The sequence below is a fragment of the Chaetodon trifascialis genome, chromosome 3 (assembly GCF_039877785.1).
Source record: "Chaetodon trifascialis isolate fChaTrf1 chromosome 3, fChaTrf1.hap1, whole genome shotgun sequence".
Taxonomy (NCBI): domain Eukaryota; kingdom Metazoa; phylum Chordata; class Actinopteri; order Chaetodontiformes; family Chaetodontidae; genus Chaetodon; species Chaetodon trifascialis.
Genome location: NC_092058.1, coordinates 7,711,100 through 7,734,032, shown reverse-complemented (window position 1 = coordinate 7,734,032; position 22,933 = coordinate 7,711,100). Strand labels below are relative to the sequence as shown.

The window sequence follows — 22,933 nt, the reverse complement described above, 5'->3', positions numbered from 1 at the left end:
TCCGGTGCAGCGCGTTCTGGTTGTTATAGGTTTTCTGTCTGTTAAGCAGAAGGTAATACCACAGCCCATTTTCTCTGTTCATGTAGCAAAAACTGTCTTTCCAGTTTTGGGATTCCCTTCTAAGCTGATGCACTTTGAGCTTGTGAAGGGCTTTGGATAGTGACAAACTGACTTTGAACAGCTGCATATCCTCAGGAGGTCCAGAGGCTGACAACTGACCTCTTCCCGACCTCAAGCCCACTCGTCTCACCGCACGTGCTGTCTATCCAAGGTGTTCTCTGCTTCATCATTGTGATAACGATGATAAAGACAATGTATTCCCGTGTGCCGTTTCAGGATGAGCTGTAATGATGTGTCACAAAGAAAGCACACCAAAGATTTCTCTATAAGCTCCCCAATGGAAACTAGATGAGCCGCACTTCTAGTGCAGCGGTCTGTTTAATCATGGTAGAACGTGGAAAGGTTTCCCTTAGAGGCAGAATGAGGGAACTTCATGTCTAATTGCTTTTCACATCAACTTTCACAAACGTCTATACCTTCAAACACTGATGAAAGCTGTAAGCCCCTGTGTTTTTCTTGCTACGCCTGGTTTATTGTTAAGTCCTCCAAAACAGGAGCATCCCAGTTAAGAACAAACGCTAAATGCGGCCAATTGCTGCTGATGGATTTCTGCTGATGACTTTTTTTTTTTTCTTCTTGCTCTTTGTTTCGATGCTGGAGGACGCGGTGCCCTAATCCACATCTCGATGAGTCAGCCTTGCTGGATTACGGCATTACCGTTTTACTCAGCCTTGCCTCTGTGACAATGCCGCCTACATCACAAAGCAGTTAGTGATCATGGGAGGATTACAGTGACTTTATGAAGCAGAGAGGCATCATGTTTATAGAAACATTTTTAGCACATCAACGCTGTGGCTACTGTAATATTTTTAAGATTTTTATCATGCCAAGCTTTTTTTTCCTCTTCATTTTCTAAAGCTTTTGAAAGCTCTTTGAAGCTGTCTGCCGTCCACTGTCATGGCTGGGGTCATGTGCTCGAGCCTGTAAGAGCTCACATGGGCACCACTGTCACTGAAAAGAAAAAAGGCCCCTGAACGTAACACTGATGGTTATGAGAAAATAAAGCAGCAACACTGCCAGCATTACACAACTGACGACTGAAAAGACGACTGGTCTTTTGGTCATGCTTGCTTTTCATTGATTAACAGATGTCTTACTGTGGCTTTGAGCTACTGGAAATTTGCTTCTCAATATATAATCCTTTATTTAAACTTTCAATGATGTCCAGTGACAGTTTAAAATGACTTAAATGCAAAATATTAAAATATACAGATAAAGAAATGGATTAAAAGAAATATCTAAATGGAGCTCATAAAGATACAAGATAAAATCAGTTAAGACAGGTACAAACAGAAGCTGAATGATTCCTGATCGTGGATTAAATTCATTGAGGGGCCTCAAAGTGTTCATTTTTAGGGTGTTCTGTGAAGAGTTCAAGGTAGTCGGGGCAAAGTAATCAAGACCTGAGGGACAGCCAGGCATTAAGACTGAGTTTGATGTGGTCCAGAGGATCTAACTAGTTCATGTGATGTAAGATGGCCCCATATTTGCCTGTGACGTCTCACAGACAGAGAAAACCATCCAACTTTTTCATATAGGTTGCAATGATGAGGGCTATAAACACCACCAGTGATAAACATAAGAGCAGCATCCAAGGGCTTAAGATTCAAGGCAGAGGCATGCCTATAAAGCACATCACCATAATCCATAAAGGAGAAAAAGACAGCTTCAACAATCCTTTTTCTACAAAACATGCAAAAGTTTTATTTCTATATGAGAAAAAAACTTTTTGTTGTAATTTGTTGTCAAGATTGTGTACATGGTATTTAAAGGTGAGCTTGTCATCTATCCAAATTCAAGGTGTTTATTTTTGGGGGGGTTTTGCCACTATTACCTCGGTAAAATTAATTTTATGTGCATTCAAAACAAGCTCCAGATCATTACGTGTATTTGGCAGAATGTTACAGGAATGCTGCAGGTTTAGCTGAGTAGAGTCTCAGTACGATGCAGTACTGTATCATATTCTAAAAGACCTGGTAATCAATTGAGTGGAGTGACAGGAAGTTCATATCTGTCTTTTGGACCCTGGTGAGTGAGGCAACCCTTTTGCTTTGATCGTAGATTGTGCCTTTTATGTTGTTATCCACATTATTTTCAACCATTTTTCTTCATTTGTCCTCTATTACAGGTTGACAGACTGTTGTTCAAGCACCACCCAGAGTATGAGAGCTTCTGCTGTGCTACATCAGACATCTGGTGTGCCATCATCACAGGTATACAGGACATTTCTGCATAAATCAGAGCAGTCAGTAATCAGCAACAGCAGCATTAACCACCACGAAGTGAATACAGGACTGATGGAGGTGGAGGTGACTTCTGGGAGGCGCAGCTCAAAAATACAATATGTTTATCATCAAATAGTTTACACGTCAAGCAGTCATGTATACGTTACTTCTGAAAATACCTTAACTCTTATTTATGACACAAAAGAAGTAACAAGATGGTATCATGTGGTGGCACATAACAGGTACGCATTGTGGTAAAACAATTGGAATAGACAAATGTGACCTCATAGTCTTTGGCACTGTGGGATAATACTGCCAGGGGTCTGTGTCATTCTTCTGGAGGCAGTGGTGTGTCCTCTTCATTAAGAGTGGAGAGACTGGTGCGTTTTGGGGCAGCGTGGTCAGTGTTTGAGTTGCAGATGAGAAATTAGGCCTGTCATGTGGCACAAACTGCTTGTCTAAACAGTCCTCGCACTAGTCGAGGGGTATAATGAGTTCCACTGAGGCCTCTGCCACCGCTGTATTGTGCCGTGCACTAATGTGACGAGGTAGCCTGAGGCCACACATGTGTGTACCACAGGCGACTTGTTCGCTCGCCGCCGCCTGTGCTCTCACAGAAACGTTGGGGTTAATGGAGTGCCTGTAATTATATGTAATATTTAATGACTGTGGTATTACCCCCCCCCAACACACACACACCTTAAGAATTACCCGAGTATGATCATTAATCCAACATGTGCTTGTTCTGCATGGATGCACACCAGGGACACCTTGGTGAATGGCAGCACAGCTTGCTGCCCTCTACACCGGTCATTAACTCTTAATGACCTGTACACAGGCAAGTCATGCAGAATTTACCACGGATCTACTTCACTCTTCAAGAGTGTGTGTGTGTGTGTGTGTGTGTGTGTGTGTGTGTGTGTCTGTCTGTCTGTCTGTCTGTCTGTCTGTCTGTCTGTCTGTCTGTCTGTCTGTCTTTCCTGCCTCTCTGTCACTGTCATGACATTAACGCGATTAGTCAATCATCAGAAATATGCTTCTGCTGTCCGCAAGTGCTCTCTCACTGGGTTTAAGCGTTTTAAGCATGCAAGTGGCATACTTTGAAAAACTTGTGTCAAAAGGTTTAATTACAATAATAACAATACATTTGGGTTTTGGGGCTGTAAAGGAGAGAATATGATTACTGTAAATTCCCACATAAATGCCAGTATTCAAATAATGGCTCTCCTACATTAGCCAGCATGAACAAATAAAGGGCAAGGAAAAAAAAACATTGGGGAGGGTTTAGCAGTACTCTAATAGCTACCATGGTAAATTCAGCATAATGTACATTCCCACAGCACTAATTCCATTACTACAACAACAGTGTCATGGCATATTCACCAATTTGCTGCTTTTAGTTCCTCTTCTTAAACAGACCTACTGTTTTCATTTATTAAATGGCCCCAACTGGGTCTTCTGTTTTATTGAGTGTGATTTTTGTCAGTACAATGTGAAACTTAGCGTGGATGTCTGAAATTCAGATTCAGGAAGTGTGGAGTTTTGTTGACAGGAACTTAACAGTGCTCAAAAAACCAAGCGGAAAAGACTGGAAATAATAAGTGAATGATAACAGTATTTCTGCTGTGAGTGAGTATTATCACACAGTGAGTGTTGTGGAAATGTACATTATCCTGATTTTATCAAGAACAGGTAAAGATGAGAGTATTTTCCTTTCATTTCCCAAGATTCATTTAAGTCAGAAGCTTGTTTTAAGTTTTGTGATAACACCACAGAACATTGTGATATGTCAAAATAAAGTGTAACAGTGGCACAAGTAGAGATGAGTCAGCAATTTGAATGGCAGTTACACAACGATATCTAAAGTTAGCTGCATTAGCCACCATACGCTGCTGGTCACACCAGAGCAAGTGCTATAAGGCTGCAGCTGTACTGAACTGAGCGAGGCTTCGGAATGTAACTGCTTATGTAAGGAGGAGGATTGTGTTATTTCTTCTTTAAAAAATGACATAATCTCACTTTAATAAAATCCAAGCAGGGCCACAAAACAGGCAGAAGCCTAATAAAAAAATAATAATAATTTTACTATGCAAACACACATGTACACATCAGTAGGATCTTCTGAGCTGTGTAACTAATGGCATGTTGCACATCCTTGAGAAGAGATACTGTAGGTGTGCAGCGCTGGAAAACCCTCAGAGCTCAGCTTTATCTAAACCACACTCATAACTGTTGTCCCCGGTGAGAATGACGACGTAAAGGCCACTGTCTTTTTGTCTGCAGCAGAGCGAAAACACTTTTCCCTGATGTAATAGCGAGAGACATGAAACACTGGCAGGAAGCTTCATTCAATTGTGGCCTATTGAAGTCTTAACAACTCTTAGATGCATGCAGAGGTGGGAACAAGAAAGACGGAAGCCCTTAAGAGTGTCACACAGTGCATAAAGATGGACTGGAGGTGTTTGATTCCACTGCTCTGTCGGCCGAAGCTCCGGCTGCTGCTGAATGAGCCAAAAATGAACACTTAAGAGGCTGGTGATTTAGAATAAATAAACAGCTACAGCTTCCATCGGTGTGGAAAATACCACTGGAGAAAATCTAAAGGAGATACTCCCAGATGAGTGAAAATGTCCCAGCCAAGCAAATACTTTTGTCAGATTATTTTTCATCTTTTCTAAAAGGTTATCTGTCATCAGCTAGCGTACTGCGTCCCCTGTTGAGAGCCCGACAGCCCCCTGAGACATCAGAGATAAATGGTTTTGTGAGCGTGCCTCAAGTATGGCCGCTCTGAACTCTTTTTGGGAAGCTCTTTGGCATTTGACCTTTATCAGCTGAGGTTCATCGCATATGCAACCTAAGATGCAATGCATTTGCGGTGGATATGCTAAGACTGGACTCTTGAGAGCTGTGCAGCTCTGCGGAGGAAGAAATGTGAATTATTTTTAGCAGACGTCCGCTAAAACTGCTGACAATAAACAAAAATCTGTAACAATAGATCCTTGCTGGCTCAGCCTCAAGAATGATTCATCACAACAACAACAACAACAAAATGACCTACTTTTATGTACAATTCTGGCGATTGCTATTTGTAAGAAAAAGGGATGACTGCTCTGTGTGTTTACTGGTGCGTAAAATACTAATATCACAACACAGAGATAAATATTGTCTTTGAAAATATAATACACAGTCTAGCCTTGGCAGTTATGTTGTTTTATGTATCTGGACAAGTTCAATATACTGCTGTGTGCTGATGCAATTAGATGGAGTGTGGTGTAACCTCAAGGCAACCCCTCTGGTCAGACGGTGTTGTAACATTAATACAGTTTTCCAGGTTAGAACAAAATTCAGCTCAAAAGGACCCACTGCAGTCCCTGCTTGTTGGCTAAAAAGCTTGTTGAAGCCACTTTACAAAAAGCACCTCTCAGTCCTCATTGTGCAAACAAGCAAATTTCAAAAATGCTGATCTATGTTGTGGATGCAAGTCCAATTTATATACTTGCTGATGTTTAATATGAGTGCCTGGTGCTGCTGTAATGTCTGTTTTGTGTTTAGAATATTTTATCTATCATGTACTTATTTCACACTAACTGTAATATCGTGTTTTAGTTAAAAATTAACACCTTTAACTGACAGACCTGCATATAGACTACTACTGCATATAGACATGAATAAGACATCAGTATGTGCCAATGGCTAACCGGCATAATCCTTTGAAAACAGTTATATAGCCCTAATCCATCTAGACATAAACTATATAGAAGGCTGGTCTGGGGAAAGAAAGAGGGCACAGATGCTGTTTTACCGCAGACCATGAGAACCACTGAACCCCGACACTGCCTGTTGTGAACAGCAGTCCATCGGTTGTTTTTCCTCCCACGTGCTATTGGATCCTGAGCAGCTTAGCTGGTGCAGTTGGGGGTTAAGGGCATCTTAATGGTTGACGCTGAAGGAGACTGTTTACTTTTTCCACCTGATTACCCATCAAGTCACGGGACGATAAACTCAAGTTAGTAAGAGCAGTTTAGATTCCTGCTTCATTCTGACTCAAAACAGAAGGCAGCTTGGTTGCTACAGCAAGAACCTCTAAACAGAAATAACCCTAAAAGCAGCTCGCTGATATCCAAAGGTTTGATGTAATAGTGAGACAAATTCTAGCAGAAATAAGGACAGTATATATAAAGCTATATAGTTTTACACAGGTCTTAAACCTGCTGTATATTTGCACATTGTTGCAAAATCACTTGCTTTAATATTAGTCTCAGTAGCCTGATACATACCTGTAACATTTTGATTTATTTAGCCTGACATTGTGTTCATAAAAGCCAATTTCCCTTCATGAGTGAGTGACTTATTGGTCCCACAGATGTCACAAAAGCTGCAGTAGACGGTATGTGTAGAAGAAGGAGCAGCTAACTTGAGGTCTTTCAAGACAATAAAGCAGTTTAAGAGTTGTTTTCCCGCTACAGCCTGGATACAACCTGTGTCCGTCTTCATTTTTCTGTTTTTAATGGATATATCTGGAATCATGGGTGTGCCGATAACAAACGACACATGTACATGAGACACTCTGCTCATGTGTTCAATAGACAACAGCAGGTTGGACAGAAAGCTTGTGATTGGCTCTGATAGCAGCGGTGTAGTCCAGGAGTTACTGAATACTCAACAGAGAGAGCAGTAATGTATGTCATAACCTAAAACACTCCTGGTGCACAAAAGCACTCATTATCAGTGGCATCCTCTCTTCCATAATAAAAATGTCCCTAAAAATCCCTCTTTTGTGATGTGAAAGCCGACAAAGCAAAGGAAAATATTGTCTTTTACTTCTCAACATGAATTAAACATTGAATTGACATTCTGCCAATGCAACAAGTAGATATTAGAATGACAAATTAGCTTGAAGAGCAACAGTTCAAATGAATAATTTATCTGTACAAACACTGCATACTCAAGTCTCTGAGAAAGAACTTTAATTGTCTTAAATTGCTTTGCTTGAAAAAGAAATTGTCTATACAATGAAAGTCTGAGTCACTGCTGCTTACAGTGAATTATTACAATGCTAGTTGTTATGGATGAGTATATGTAATATGTCATTTTATATCGGTACATATCGCTGTATAGTAACTGTTATGTGCCAGTGGTGGAAACAGTATTGCCAAATATCTACTGGTGGTTTAAGTATGTTGCCATTCTAGTAGCATGGCTCTAGAAATGTCAATCTCAGTCTGTCTGTTGGTCCACCACTTTGGTCCAGACTGAAATATTTCAGCTAATGTTTGATGGATTGCCATGAAATGGCAAAAAACAGTCATTGCCAGGTTGGCAGATTGGTTGCCAGATGGAAATCCTAATGACTTTGCTGATTCTCTGAGTTTTCCTGTTGTGCAAGCAGCAGGTTGACATTTTTGGCTCTTAGTGAAATGTCTCAATAACTATTGGATGGATTGTCATGAAATTTGCTACATATATACCATGATTCCCATCAGCCCCAGCTGTACTTTTTGTTTAGCGTTAGCAAATGACTGCATGCTAACACACAAAACTGAACATGCGAAGCATTATACCTGCTTAACATCAGCATGTTAGCATTGTCATTGCGAGACACTAGCATGCTGACCTTCGCATTCAGCTTAAAGCAGTCTTCGCTGTGTTTTCCCATGCCAGTGAAAATGATAAATGTGAAGTCATTTTTCCTTTTAGTCTACTTTTCTCTCAGCCTGTGAACACGCAATGGCCCCAAAGTTACGGAGCATAGAGGCCTCATACTGTCAAACTATAACTTAATGTTTCAGTGTCTGCCCTGGCTGGTAGCATCTGGAAGGTCTCTGTTCCTCTCTAGCCATAGCAACCAAGGTCTTATAGATAAAGCATGTGCAGACAGAGGGGATCACTTGAGGAATGCCCAAATCGAAACAGCACAGACTTATTTATGTTGCAAACTCAGCTCTGTGTGCATGCTCTCTGGGCTTCAATGCATGAAAAAGCACATTTCGATGCTTCTTGAGTTGACACAAACAAACATTCCGGTGTTAATAAACGCGACTGACCTGCAAAGTTTAGACGGCGGATGTGCTTGAGCAGATGAGTGCCATTGATGGGATCCATTTTCGCACAGAGGCCCACCTTCCCCGGGCAGAGCTCCTGGTGCATATTGTGCAGTGCATGAGCCATTGCATAGACTGCATCAATAACAAACTGCACCTTTCCTTCCTGCTCGTAGTTGGAGTCCTTTCCTATCCGCTCCTGATCTGTAAAACACATGCAGACGTAAATCAGACACTTTACATGCATACTGTAAGTGTTTGGCTTTCTAGATCAATTACATGAATTCAGATCATAGAAAATGCATCATCTGTGGTCATCACGCTAACTGGTAACCACGTCAAGTGCCAGGTTGAGTCACACATTTGAATCCATGTAGTTAAACAATCGTGAGGAAGACTGCAAAGGATTTCAGTGGATTTGAAGCACGCAGTTGGGAAGAAAATCTGTAACTCTACCACACACATCATACAATCAGGGCTCAAGTGGTCTCTATCGATGAGTCCAGCTCAAGGAGTTACCTACTTGTGAGTTTGCCCTTGACTCTTGTTTGAAGTGGGCTTATGATGAAGCAACAAATTTAGTTGCTTGCCCTGTACAACTAATAGTCATAATAGTACCAAGAAGAGATTTTTGAAAGATCCGTCTTGAAACTCGATTAAAGAATAACTTGAAGACACTACTTGTGTTTGCCAACAGTCACTAAAACACTTCTAAACTCGTGTCACACCCCGCTTTGGAGAGTAACTCAGGTTAGACAGGACAATTCTGAGGAAACCACTTGAACGGAGCAGAACCCTTTAAATGGAGGGTGTGGCGTCGGTCCAAACGGCACAGTAGAAAATGCATCGCTCCACAGCGAGTCTTATTCTTTCTGCACTGAATGGGTCTTGCCTCTTGCAATTAGCTAGAAGGTAAATATCTGGATCGCTGCAGAGGAGCAAATCAATTCCAATATCTGAAGTGCAAGGTTTTCTCCGCCGGGAAATCTCATCAGTTAAAAACAAAAACTCTTTCTTGTATCTCAGGCAGGAATACGTGGATTTCCCTCAGTGATTTCCTACACATTTAGGTGTAGGACTCACATGCCTATGCCATTCACTCTTACCTATATGTCATTTGACTTGAGCAACCTTACAAAAACTGATCCAATGTGATCGAATCCTTGAATCCTGACCTGCTTGACTGAGTGTCCAGCTGTGAATTAAGTCTTTATTGCCTGGACGCATTTAGAGGCCAATGCAGTGAGGAACCAGAGAAGCAGGAAAGAGAGACATCCATTCACAGGAAGGGGATAATCCGCTCATAGGCTGAATGTAATAACTTGTGATAGGAGTTTATTAATCCTGGCCCAGGTTGTTCCATAGGTTTTTGTGATTGTTAATTGCTACGAGGAGGTGGGGTCTGAGAAGGAGATACAACATGCAAATCCCAACTTCTCCTTTCTCCTCACGAGCCTCAAATCTTAAAGCTGTCTCAGTGTAACTCCGCTGTATGCGGAAAAGAGATTATACAAAGCAGGTGTGTTCAATTTAGATTAACAACAGACTAATTACCAGGGATGAGCTAATGATAGAGTTGCATATATTTATATACCTGCCAAATGGAATTCAATTAAGCTTAGCAAGTTAATATGCACACGGTAGAGGATCCACTGATGAAATTTCTGAAATAATGACTATACTGTTGGGTGTAAAATAGAGAGAGGCAAACATTTTTTGGGGAATTGTGGGTCATGGGATTCTTGTGTGGTCCCCCGGGGATGGGAGTCAGTTTCACTATTCATCGCATAACAGACGAGACGGGGGAAAAGTTAGCTTGAGCAGGCGGGACGGGAATCATAACAGCAATAAGTCAGTTTTAATATGCATAGAAATATGTAGTTTTCACATGAATCTCACATGGTTTTCTTTCTGTTTTTCAGTTGTTGTGATTTTTGGATGCTTTTATTCTCCTCTGTCTTCTCTGGTAGCTGGTTGCTGACTGGTTGCAGCCATCTGGCCAGTCCATGATATGCGTGGACTGTGGATTGAATGCACAACATGGGAACGTGATTGGGCGGGGATCATTGGTTGTGGGATCAGACAGGGGTGAAATGTTGGGCAAAATATTGTGTACAGCTGTTTAATTGGAGAGCTTGCACCATATGGATTAAGCAAACTGTGGTCAAAGTGGCATACAGTGTACAAAAAAAAACTACAAACCGCTCGCAAAAACATTTTTAAAAATAAAAGAAGCACATGGATGCAAGGTTTTTGTGAGGTTTAAGTTTGGAAATTATGAACCAAAATGTGTTTGCGTTTGTTAATGATGATTGTCCTCCTCTAATAAAGCAACTTTAGAATTTATACTATGAAACGTTTCTACCATATGAGTATCTTTTAAAATCCCCCCAAAAAGCCCAGTTAAATCAACAATTTCCCTTTGATGCTGGGAGCACTCATAATCTAATACGCAGTATGTGCATGTGCTTCAGTCATACTTCTATCACCTGGCCACAGTTTGCATTTCCTCAATAGCTCACACATTTCAGAATAGTAGGATGTGACAGCCAAGTACCACAGTACAGAGTCAGCAGTAAAAACCTGCCCTAAATTAAAATGTACGTTGTGGAGAAATAACACGTCTTGCACTGACTCATCCTGTTGAGTAACACTGATACAGTGCCCAAATATTGAGTGAATCAGGGAAATATCAGGACTCATCTATTGTAGATACATTTTCAACCCTGTACCTGCTGGTGTATAATTATCATAATTACACTTATTCAGAATCTTACCTGTGGAGCCATATTAAATGATATAAGTAATTATTATCATATATTGAGGACTTCTGTAGAAGTCACTTTTTCTGGCCCTGAACTTTCAACAAATAATTCAATGTGCATATATGTAAAGGTTCAAACACATTTTTCTGAGCATTGACCCTCAGAGACAAAAAACAAAAATCAAACAAACAAAAAGGCTTCCTAATGTTGAGTATGATACAACCATGTAGTACGCTTCACTAAAAAGAATGAATTGTGCTATACGTGGTCGTCTTTACTGCTAATACGAGCAATCTGTAACCAAACATTTTGTGACAGAAAAGCCATTTATCATGCAACATCCGTCTTCTTAAGGTTCAAGCAATTTTCACTAGCCACTTCAATTTGAGAGAGTTCTAGGCCCCAAATCAGCAAAGGTCTCCCTCTGTTAGCCCGCTTTCATTTACTGCATCTCCAGCTCCTCGCTGCAGACCAGAGGTGTTTTAATGTCCCCGATTATCTCATGAGCTTTTGAAATGCATGAATTATTGTTGGAGGTTACGGCTCAGTAATTAAGGGCCACAGGGCCTTGATTGGACGGAGATTGTCACAGTTTGGCCGACATGCTTATGCCATGGGGAATCCTGCGAGCCAGAATGGGTGTGAGAGTGATATTTCTCTTGCAGGCTTGGCAGGACACCCACAATAACTTTGTATTGTCTCTTCTCCATAAGACCATTTCCCTCTTTCCCCTCAGTCTCTCCCTCTCGCTCCCTCCTCATTGGCATTTTGGCTCTTTCACACACATTTTCCAGGCTGGCGTTTTGCTTGCAGAGAAATCCATTCAGATTAAGCAAAGCAGAATCAAAGTGTGGGTGTTTTCCACTCTGAGATGTCACACAAGACATTTTGTGATGTGTGTGGGCTCAGACCTCTGACCATTTTTTTCAGCTTGCGACTGGCCACAGGCCATCCAGTCATTTCCTGCCAAAACAGTTGGGCTGCCCCTTAAATTAATGTGACACTGGCGCTATATGCGCTACTCTTCTATTTCATAATTTGGTTCATCTTAAAATCTGACTTTATATCAGATTTTACAGCTAAAGCTGCTATTTGTGTCCCTTCAGGGCTGGAACTCGCAAATACTTTCACGATTGATCTGTGAAATATGTCTTTGATTAAATGGGTATTCTTTTACACCGTGAAATCATTAAATAGTGAAAAGTGTAACACAATTTCCTAGAGCCTTATTTGAAGTTGTTAAATTATCAGCTTTTTCCAACTAAAACCCAAAGATTTTAAATTTATAAGGATTCAAAAGAGAGAAAATCTTAAATCAGCAACGAATAATTTTTTATCAAAGTTGATGGCGACTAACTGATTTACTGATTAGACTTGTACGTTTAGGCAAAACTATTTTTATATCAAAAATGTGATTTGAAAGAGTGCAGTATATAAATTACAAGAGCCACGATTTTAATCCTAAATTACAGTATTTATGTCTTAACAAGCGGTTAATTTAGTCAGTGGTAACATTCTTTCTTTGAGCCGAGCTGGCCAAACTACAAAATATAAACTCTTCACTGTTGTCTGGTTTATGATCTCCGTATGCTGGTCTGTGCAATTTTCCCAGTAATTAATGACACATCACTCTGTATTGTTTTGGTGTCTGGAAAGAAACAATTAAAATTAAGTGGGCCTTGTCGCTGTTCAAAGTGAGCTTTTATCTACATCTAAAGGATCTGGGTAGTTGTATCACATTAGACAGCAGTGAGTGGTAGAGTTGAGTGAATGCCCAACGGTAGTGATGGCCAAAAATGAACAAACGATTCTTTTCTGCTGATACTTTTGTGGGTTCGATACCCTCCCAGTCTGCACTGGTTCATAATGCCTTTAGGAAACAGCCATAAGCACACACTACTACTCCTGCTGCCTGCAGACTTTGTCTAGACTCAATGCTGGAGGTCATTTTTGTTTCTGCTACTGTCATGATACAATATACATGCAAGCTGGGAGACTTTTGTTATATACTATGAAACTACACGTGTAGCATCTTCTCAATCATTATAATGGGTTAAGTAATAACAATGATTTCATCTTTTATCAAGTAATCATCTTAATGCAGCCTACAGCTTGATATCTGTGGAAGAAAATGAGTCATACTGCTTTATTTCCACTCAGTATCCTCTTGTGTGGCCTGCAGATGTGCAACATCAAATACTTTAAAACTCAAAATTCTGCAAATACTTGATACATTTAGATGTTATGACCCAGGTATACTGAGGCAAAATCATACTTGAACCTTCCAGCAATGCACAACAGACAGTAAACAGTAGTTGTAACTAACTGTCACTAATTATTCTTAACAACATAAACTACTTCAAGTCGGTTATTGTTGCAGTTTTAACAACAAGCAACACATTTGATCTGTTTTTCTTCTAATTTTACTATAATTAAGTTTGATTATGCTTGGTATGAACTTGATAAAGCATAAAAATCTTGTTTAATATAATGTAGACTGCCAATACAGGCGTTGAATTTAATTTGTAGAAAATGGTGTATGGCGTACATTATGTCATATGTCAAGGGTATAACATCAGAAATAACATCCTCAATGCACTCAGTCCTATTCTGCTTCATATTTATTTTCAGTATACAAAAGAAAATCCCCCTGTATCAAACTGGCGACAACCCTCTAACCCAGTGCATGCTGGGAAAGGCTCCAGCCCCCTGCAACCCTCACCAGGATAAGCTGTTTAAAAAATAGATGCTTTGATGAAAAAGCAATGCTTTATCTGCATTGCTGTGTTCCCTGTTCCCCCACATCATGAATACGCAGGAGAAATAAAGAGCCTGAGATGGTTTCCTGCTCTACCTTTCCTCTTCTTTCCTCATTAATCAATATCAGTTTTACATCTCCTTCACTCACAGATAAAAGACAAGTCTCACTTTTTTCCCAGTCACTCACGCCCTCCTTATCCTTTGATCACACAGAGGAGTCGAAGCCTCTCAGGACATTGATAATTCTGCAGTACGAGCTTCTCTCACAGCTGCCTCAGAGACCCGGCAAAGCTCTCCACCAGCGGAGAGCCACCACGAGTGTCACACTTTAACCTCAAACAAATTCTGCAAGACTCTGTCTCCCCGTGAAGCAGAGCCGAACACTAAGATGCCTGTAATGGGAAAGGCGAGCTGCTGCATTATACAGGTGCCTACTGCATTCACTCCCACTACAGATAAACTCTTTACCGTGTTGACGTGGGTGTTTTCTCCCACATTTTCCGAAGTACATGGACATTGGAGTACAAAACAGTTAAAGTATGTGAGAGATTATTTACTTTTATATTAGCCTGTACTGGGTTTTTGATGTCTTACAGTGGCTTGGTTGTGTGGCTGCAGCTTGTCTTCCTTATTTACAAGTAAGCTCCGGTGTGATTGTATCTCTTTGTAATCCAGCCTTGAGCTGCACTGTCTTTTTGGTGACTTTGTAAAATAAATCCATGATGATACATCCAACACTGAATGTCTTCTGTGGTTATTCATCCATTTTTCTGTGTTGGAAACAGTTCCTGCAGTTGTTCGCTGTGCACTGTCAATCCCATGATGACTTGGGTGGAGTCAGTGTCACCAATCATGTGTCAGCAATCAGTAATCTAAACTGTGTGATGTCCTAAATCAGCCTTCAGGGATGCATCAGATACCGATAACAGACTCCAGTACGATACTGACCCAAATACCTCCATCACTGCCACTGATAGCAGGTATCAGAACTGAACAGGTGCATCGCTGCATCCCTGGTCATACAGGCCGTGGGCCCAAAGAAGGGGAGCTGATGAACTTAGCCTGCTGCTAAATGTGATCAATGATGTAAACAATGATGATTGTGTTTGTTGAATTTCAAATCACATGCACTCCTGTAAGTTTTAAATTTGAAAAACTGCAGCATCACGTGGTCGTGCGGCGTCGTGTCGTCACAGCCCCATCAATAAGCCACACTGCTTCCCGGGGTGTTCCTTAAAATGATCACAAATCCACCTGCCTGGTGTTGTTAAAGAGGGACGCCATCGATTTTACACATCAAAGTATCTTTTCATAATTGGGAAGTAGAGCTGCATGTGTGAAAAAAGTTGTCTAAAGCTTTGTGTGGCTTCACAGGGAGCTTACCCGACCTCTGTAGCCTGCTCCTAATTGCTGCTTGGGGCTAGGGGCTCCAGGCTACATTAGCGGCCCCTAACATAACACACCCGATTCTCCAACTAAACTGTAACGTTGTTTGCTTTGGTCTTTTCATTGGCTTTATTGACAATAAAAAAAAGAGAATATTGCCAGTCTTACCCTTAAAACCTACAATGGGATGTTCATTGGCAGATTTCACCAGAAAATTTCACACTTCAGCACTGTCAGTCTTGAAATACTATTTAATTTGCAGTTAAAGATCAGGTATTTTTTATTATTTACTCAGCTCAACTTCATATTTTTCACTTTACTTACAAACTAATAGAGATTCTTGTGAATACTCCGGTAACCTCCCATATTATGACTCCAGGGACAGATTCGTACAACTCCCTTCAGATTCAAGACCAAAGAAATGTGGAAATATACATCTTTGTGTTTAAATTTAGACCCCTTCATACACCTCAGTTAGTGTGAAAATGTAAACACATGATATAAATGTTATTCAGGGTGCTGATCAGACTGTACACCCTGAACCGTCACTGGAGCTCCCAAGGAGCTCGCCGGTGTTCTCGCCAGCATTCCCGCAGGCAGGTAACCAGGGGTCACTCCTACCCATCTCATCCATCAGAATTATCGCAGCCAGCTGAGTGTTCCCCTGCATATAACCCTCTGTTTTCTCTCTTGTTCTTTGTGCTGGGACTTGCTGCCTGTGAAGACGATGCCAGCTGTTGGCTTTCCAGCCCACCTCACGAGTGAAAGTTGTAGCTTCTCTCTTGTGCATTTAGTGAGTCTGTACTGTTTCAGCAGTGCTGTTTTAGTTTATTGTTTTGCCAAGACCGTCCTTTGTTAAATCCCGATTCTATAAATAAATAAGCATCAAGATTCTTCAGAGTTTCGAGTCTCTGCGCTGGGGTCCTTCTCTCTCATCACTGGACGTCACTGCAGACTCCACTGCATCAAATATATGAGTGTGATAGTCGCTGTCTTTTCTCTGACACTTGCAACATTGTACAACCGCGATTTGAGCTGTTAAGCAAAGAGAGGCTGAGCAATATAGTTCTAATCTTCTTCACAGTTTATGACTATACACAGCAATGTAAATCTATGCCGATACATTCAACTGCCTAGGAACTTTAGAGACAAAAACAATTACTTGGAAATGTCTGCTTGTGAGATATCCAGTGAATTAACTACCTGAAATCAAGGGTCTTCATCTGATATAATATGCTGTAAATCCAGTATTGCCATAAAGCTCTCCTGTGTACTGATTGGTCTCTTAAAAGCAAAGACATTGGATGGATAGCTCGGTATAAACGACACAGCAAAGTCACTGAGTTATTTCTGTCAGGTCATATGTACATCTTATCACTTACCCATAATGCACAGCCATTACTGGTGCACACACAGCTGCTAGTTCATTGGGTACACCTAGCTAAAACAACTGTATGTGATACACTGTAGCAGCCTTGCATTTAATCCTGCCTTCATGAAGGCTGCAGAATTTCCTCTTTCATGTTTTTTTTTCTTGGCCGCAGTGCTGCCTTATGTGAAACTCAGCCCCGCGTGTGCGGAGGTAGCGTTGGCACACTGTCACGACGTGTTCGTGTTGATAAATACACCAGCGTCTGTAGCGTATGCAGATTGTGCACACACACATGTGGCTCCAGGGCTGTGTGGTGGCTCAGCGGTTAGCACTGTCACCTCACAGCAAGGAGGTCGTTACTTTGATTCTCTGGAGTGTGTGGTTTCTGCCTAAAGACACATTATGCAGTCGTTCAAGAGACTCGCAATTGGCCTTAAGTATGAATGTGAGAGCGAGTGATTTTCTGACTTCATGTCCTTTAATGATGTTCTGCTCTATCTGGGGTGCTGCTATCTGCCCCCCCCGTGAATACACCACAACCCATCAACTATGTTGTGTAACATAACATAGTGCTGTTTTTCATTATCTTTATTTGTTGCAAAATAGTAAGCTATCTTCAAATTTAAATAAAGGTTGCTGTCATTTCACACTTGTGTGTGCATAATGTAGGGTTTCATGACATTTAATTTGCAATGTACTCAAAGGCATGATCTGTCTTTGAAAAACAAACAGAATCTCAAATGGAGTTTTCGCTTTGTAAATGTAGATTTAAACTTGATAAAACCAGTTTTTGCATTAGAATTACTGGATCTAGCTTTCAGATTGTGGTATGAGCTGAGTCCTCAGCCGTCCTTATCGTTTTGGGAGAGCAAACATTAGCTGAATCGAAGGTAGAAGATAGAGGTCTATGATCCCAGCAGAGGCTGCTGTGAGTGTCCAGTTATCCAGGCTTAAAATGCTTTTGACCATCTATGATTGGATGAAGTTAAAGAGAGACTTAATAGGCTATAACTGATTTGTGCCTCTGGTTTGAGTCTTCTCCATTATATTGTCCCATTATCCAGGAGGGGTAAAGGCGATTTATTAAGTACACATACGTTCAATCAAGTGAAGTCTACATCTCTGCTTGTTGAATATTACCTAACATCAAAATGTTGATTAATCACTAACTATTCCGATAATCAATGAAATCAATTCAGTCCATTTTTCTTCTTCAGTGTGAGGATCAGCGGCTTTTCTTTGTCATTTATGATCTTAAATGAAGAGTCTTTGGGTTTTAGATTGCTGGTCGAGCAAAAGAAGCAATATGAAGACATTACTTTGGGCTTTGGGAAATTATGATGAGCATTTTTCTTTTCTTTTTTTTACATTTTGTAGACTACACGATTAATCGTGAAACTAATGGGCAGATTAATCAGTAAATCGGCTGCAGTTGGAAGGCTCTTTTCAGAAGCGTTCTGCTAATTGGGCTACACAAACTCTAAACCTTGTACTGTTTAGAAACCATAGTTAAGAATCTTGTTAACATAAGTGGCTGTGTGATTCCTATACTACTGTTCCACTTCTACAGAATTTTCCCTTAAATATTTTAAGATGTGGGGTCCCCAGCAAAAGACTCGCCAGAGAAATATCTGGTGATGAAAAAAGTACAGCTCCAACACAGTACAATAAAAAGTGTTCGTCATAGATGCTACTGCTCTCTAGGTATCTGATGTAAGATAATATTTTTGAGCTGTTTTTTTTTTTGTTTTGTTTTGTTTTGTTTTTTTTTGTGTGGGTGATATCAGTAAACATTTCTTTCAGCAAAGCACCAGAGGCTTGCTTTTGTTTACATATGCAAAAAGGGAAAACAGTACAAAGTACAAAATGTACTAACACGACAGTGAATGCTAACAAACGCTGATCACAGGATCAGGCAGTAACAATGGCCGCCCTGCCAGCTTCTTAAATGACATATACTGTAAATACTGCACAGTTACAGTGAACTTAAAGCAATTTTCTAAATTAACTTCCTCTGATGTTGCTGATTGATGTGATCAACTAGCTGTTTTCACCTGCTATGACGTCACCAGGCAACAATGTGTATACCACTAATGTCATAAGCCCGTGTCTTACATCATGACATGCTAATGATTGTCATTGTCATGTTCATTTGAAGCATCCTACATAGTGATGTCAATTAGTGCAGCAAACAGTTCAGATTTCCATAAATTTTTACACAGTAATTAAACTAAAAAATAATTAAGACAAAGGAGACGCCTGTGAGGAAACCACCACTGGTTTAACCCCTCATCTTTTAGTTTACTGCTTAATTGGTGTTTAAATCTTAAAATGTGCTTCTGCCTCAAGACGGATTGTGCTGTCCACAGCTGTATAACGTACAGCACTGAGCCTGAAGCTCTCACCACGCTGCCCAGCAAAGCCACTCACTTGTTATAGCCATGTGGGTAAACACGCTAGACTCAGCAGAAATCTAGTGCAGCACTGACATGAGCTGTGAGAGTAACTGTGATTTTGAATATTGAATGTATAGCTGTTCCACTTTTTCTAGGTGAGCACCGCTGTCAAAACGCTTTCACTATGAGCCGAAATGTGTCGCTTTCCCCAAGACATCAGAGGAATTCAAGACAGTTAAAAGTTGGAACAAAAACAACATTACATAGCTTTTCCCCACCAGGAGAATATCTTACTTGTGCACTTTTTGAGGCCGGACCCTTTCTTCACGGCGTGACGGCTGAGTTTGCAGTTGAAGTTGTTCTCCCAGAACTCAGCAAACCAGATATTCCTTCTGTTGTTTTCCAGCGTTCGGCTGATGAAGTAACGATCAAACCCTAGACAGATCAATGGGTTCATTGTCATTGACACAGTCAGTGTCAGTGTAAACAGCAGTGTCGGTGCAGTGTGCGAGCCACAGCTCCGATGTCTTCTACAGTCTAATTGATTGAATATTGCACATGTTCAATCTGTTGCATCGTTTTTAGGAATTTTTGTTTTTAGACCTTTGATGATCAAATGATTAGCGGTTAAGCATCACAGAGCAATGTCTGTTGTTCTGCACGGACACATCTCTACGTGACTTTAAAAGAATATTTCAATGAAACATGCACATGGTTTTATTATACATGGATATCTGACGTATGCACAGTGCTCTTCTCTGTACCTTTGATGGACTGCCGCTTGGGCAGGATAGTGACTGCGCCCTCTGCCATCTCCTCCTGGTGCACAACCGGAGAGATCTTTGAGCCCCAGCTGTCCGAACCCACCCAGATGAAATGACCTGTCTGGTTGGCCTTTTTAGCTGCATGGAGTAGCCGCCTGAAAAGGTGAGGAAACAGATGTTGCCACGGATAAGGTCAGCATCCCAGACCAGGTCCACTTTGATTTTGTTTTGCAATTCATTACACAGTGGTCTGGCAGAGCTGGGCTGAATCGGCTGTGTCCTCACATGTTTCTGTCTTGTCTGCTGCAGCCATGTTTTTTTAATCTTCAAAGGAGTGTTCTGTAGCTATTACCAGGCCTTACCTGATATCATCTTCATTGGCGAAAAGGATGACGACTCTTGCGTTTGGGTTTTCTCTGAGTCGCCGGATGACCTTGTCAAACTCTCCTTGCTTGGGCTCCCGGGGAATCTTGACGGACTGGGAGATACACACACCTCCTAAACACACAGACATTTTCTGTCAATATGGGAACTGGAATACAATTCAGTTCACACAACAAATAAAGAATCATGGGACAGATAAAGAAAGCAGAAGCTTTGTGGCTGCTTCATCAGTTTACCAGCAAAGGCTTAAAAAACTGAAACTAAGATGGTGAAATGCTGTCGAGGGATAATTGACTTCTGAAGGAAAGAAACCGACTGGGAGTATTTGACAGTTTCTTAAGGTTAGACCTTTTCCTTATCACAGATCAGATGTGTCTCACTTGAAACATAGTGTTAGCAGTTTTGTAGGACAGGGAATGATCTGACAGCATGTAGAGGTGTATATGTAGATGCTCTTATTTTGAAGAGGCTGGTATACACTCCTGCACGATATGTCCCTATGAGGATTTAGCAGAGACTTTTATTTTGAAAGGTGCTCAATAACTTCTGATTTTGAAGTATTTTTATGGGTTAAATGTGTTTGAGTTTGCGCACTTTCCTATTTTACGGAATGCTTGCTTTGCATGCGTTGAGCATCGCTAGCTTTACTTCCTCTTTTTGTTCTCTCCCAGGGAGAGTACGGATTTCCTTCACTAAATGCATGATGCTAAGTTACTTTAAAAAAGTGTAAAGTGAATCTATTTCTAAGTTTTGGATGTTTTGATGATGAGAAATTTGTCAAGGCCTGTGTGTGGCAGGGCTGCTGTGTACTGTTGTGACTCCGTTGGCAAGCGTGGAGCATTTAATGACTGTTCATGGCGTTTCTGGTCTGGCAATAAAGTGGTGAAAGACAGTCCTGAGAAGTATGGTCCTTACCCACAATGCAACACAACACAGAGTTCGGCTGCATTCAGAAAAACGGGACCCCTGTGTGGAAAAAACTCAGGCCTCTCTTTCATTTTAATGGAGCTTGTCTGTCTGTGCAGTGGGGCTGCCAGTGGGCTTCGTTCGGCAAACAATTTCAACCAGGTTCAACTTTTGCTGCAACGCAGCGTCATCTGGCCGGGCACTACGCCTGGCCAATCAAATACATGCAAACACACATTCCTGCTGGATCACCCTTAAATTAAACAACACACCTGCACCAACACACCCCCCTGTGCTGTTTTAACACAGGGCTGAGTTCAGTCTGAATCCCCGCTTGGACCCTAAAACCTCAAGTCCTTGCAAAAGCAGACTGAAATAAAGGATGCTGTGATGTGTTTGTGCAGTCGAAGCAATGTTTCCAGTGCGTCTCCAGTAGGATTTCTTGGGTGAGCTTCAGAGCGCATCAGAGTGTCATGCTGGTCTGAAGGATTGTTTCCCAACATCCTGCAGCTCTCAGGACAGTGGGGATACAGCCAAGAAATGTCTTTGTACATACCATAACTGCAGATCCAACAGATACATACTATAGCGATCACTGCTGTAGCTGGAGACCCGTTTAGAGCCGGGAAGCTTAACTTTGTAAATAACTCTTTGCCGAAGTGAGTTTGTGTTTATTGACAGAGTCGCACGAAAGACTGAACTGCACAGATACTCTGCAAAAAGCATCCAGAGGACAGAACCAGCATGAGTTACTCAACATTATTAAACAACTAACTGCAGATTAATTAGTTACACATTCCTCTCCTCCATCAGATGAGACATGTATTTATGCTCCACCTACAAGCTCAACAACCTGATGCATGAAGCTCACAGGTAACGAATACACCAGCAAAAAGGCCTCCACCATTAGATCATTGTATTGTGTGTGTGACTGATGCATGATGGTCTGGACTCCTGTCATTCTGCGGTCTTCCACCCTGGTGCCCAGCTCAATGAGGGGGCAGCTAAATCCCGATTTAGCTGTCTAAAAAGTTTTGAGGTCTGAGACGGTCCCATTCTTGCACAGCTGTCATCTAACCTCGTTAAGTTTGAGAAGGTCAGACAGAATTTGTGACCCAGTCCTCAGACATGCAAAGATTGCAAATTTTGCCTGAAGAATCTGCAACGATCCTGCATTGAGAGCTGTGTAAAGACGAGTTTTCAGAATAGAGGACTAGACAGTAAGAGTTTGTAACAGCACAAATCAACACATGCCGTCTGTGCTTAAATCATTTCCTCCTAATTTATCATCTTTAGCCTGTTATTTTTTCATCATTTATGAGTGTACATGCAACAGATTTTCTCTTTCCTCTATTTTGACACAATTTGGTGTGGAAAAAAAAAGTCAGGATAGAGGCAGAACAGCAGGATATCAAGATACTTCACCAAGAAATACAAGCACAAGCCAAATCTTCTAATGTGTGACCCCCACCTTTGCTACATCAAAAAGAGAAGAAACTAGGTTTGTTTTCTCCTCTTTGGGAGTTCCACAGTCCCAATAAAGATACTTTTACTATCCCACATCCTGGAAATTAAACAATAAATCTGCAGACCTGCTGAAATAGCTCTGGTCTCATGCTAAGTGGGACATTTCACTGCTGCTGTTTGAGTCTCATAGCTTAACAGTTTTACTCTTTGTTTGTTACAACAGTAGTAACCAGGCATCTTGCTGGTGATGCTTTAACAGATTCATTTTTAGCATGGGTGACCACCACTGCTGGCATACAATCCTTACCAGATTTTGTGCCACTACGTATTAAGTCAAATGTCAAAAA

The 22,933-nt window shown here is 41.1% G+C and overlaps 1 protein-coding gene across 1 annotated transcript in view; it reads right to left on the bottom strand.

Moving 5' to 3' along the window:
- The window catches only part of LOC139329251 (metabotropic glutamate receptor 4-like), a 152,054-nt gene that overhangs the window by 18,372 nt on the left and 110,749 nt on the right, over positions 1–22,933 (bottom strand). The window contains exons 4-7 of the mRNA XM_070959449.1: positions 20,192–20,327; positions 19,830–19,984; positions 19,360–19,500; positions 8,390–8,590 (exon numbers count right to left, since the gene is read on the bottom strand). Of these exons, the coding sequence (XP_070815550.1) occupies positions 8,390–8,590; positions 19,360–19,500; positions 19,830–19,984; positions 20,192–20,327 (633 nt within the window). The remainder of the gene's footprint in view (positions 1–8,389; positions 8,591–19,359; positions 19,501–19,829; positions 19,985–20,191; positions 20,328–22,933) is intronic.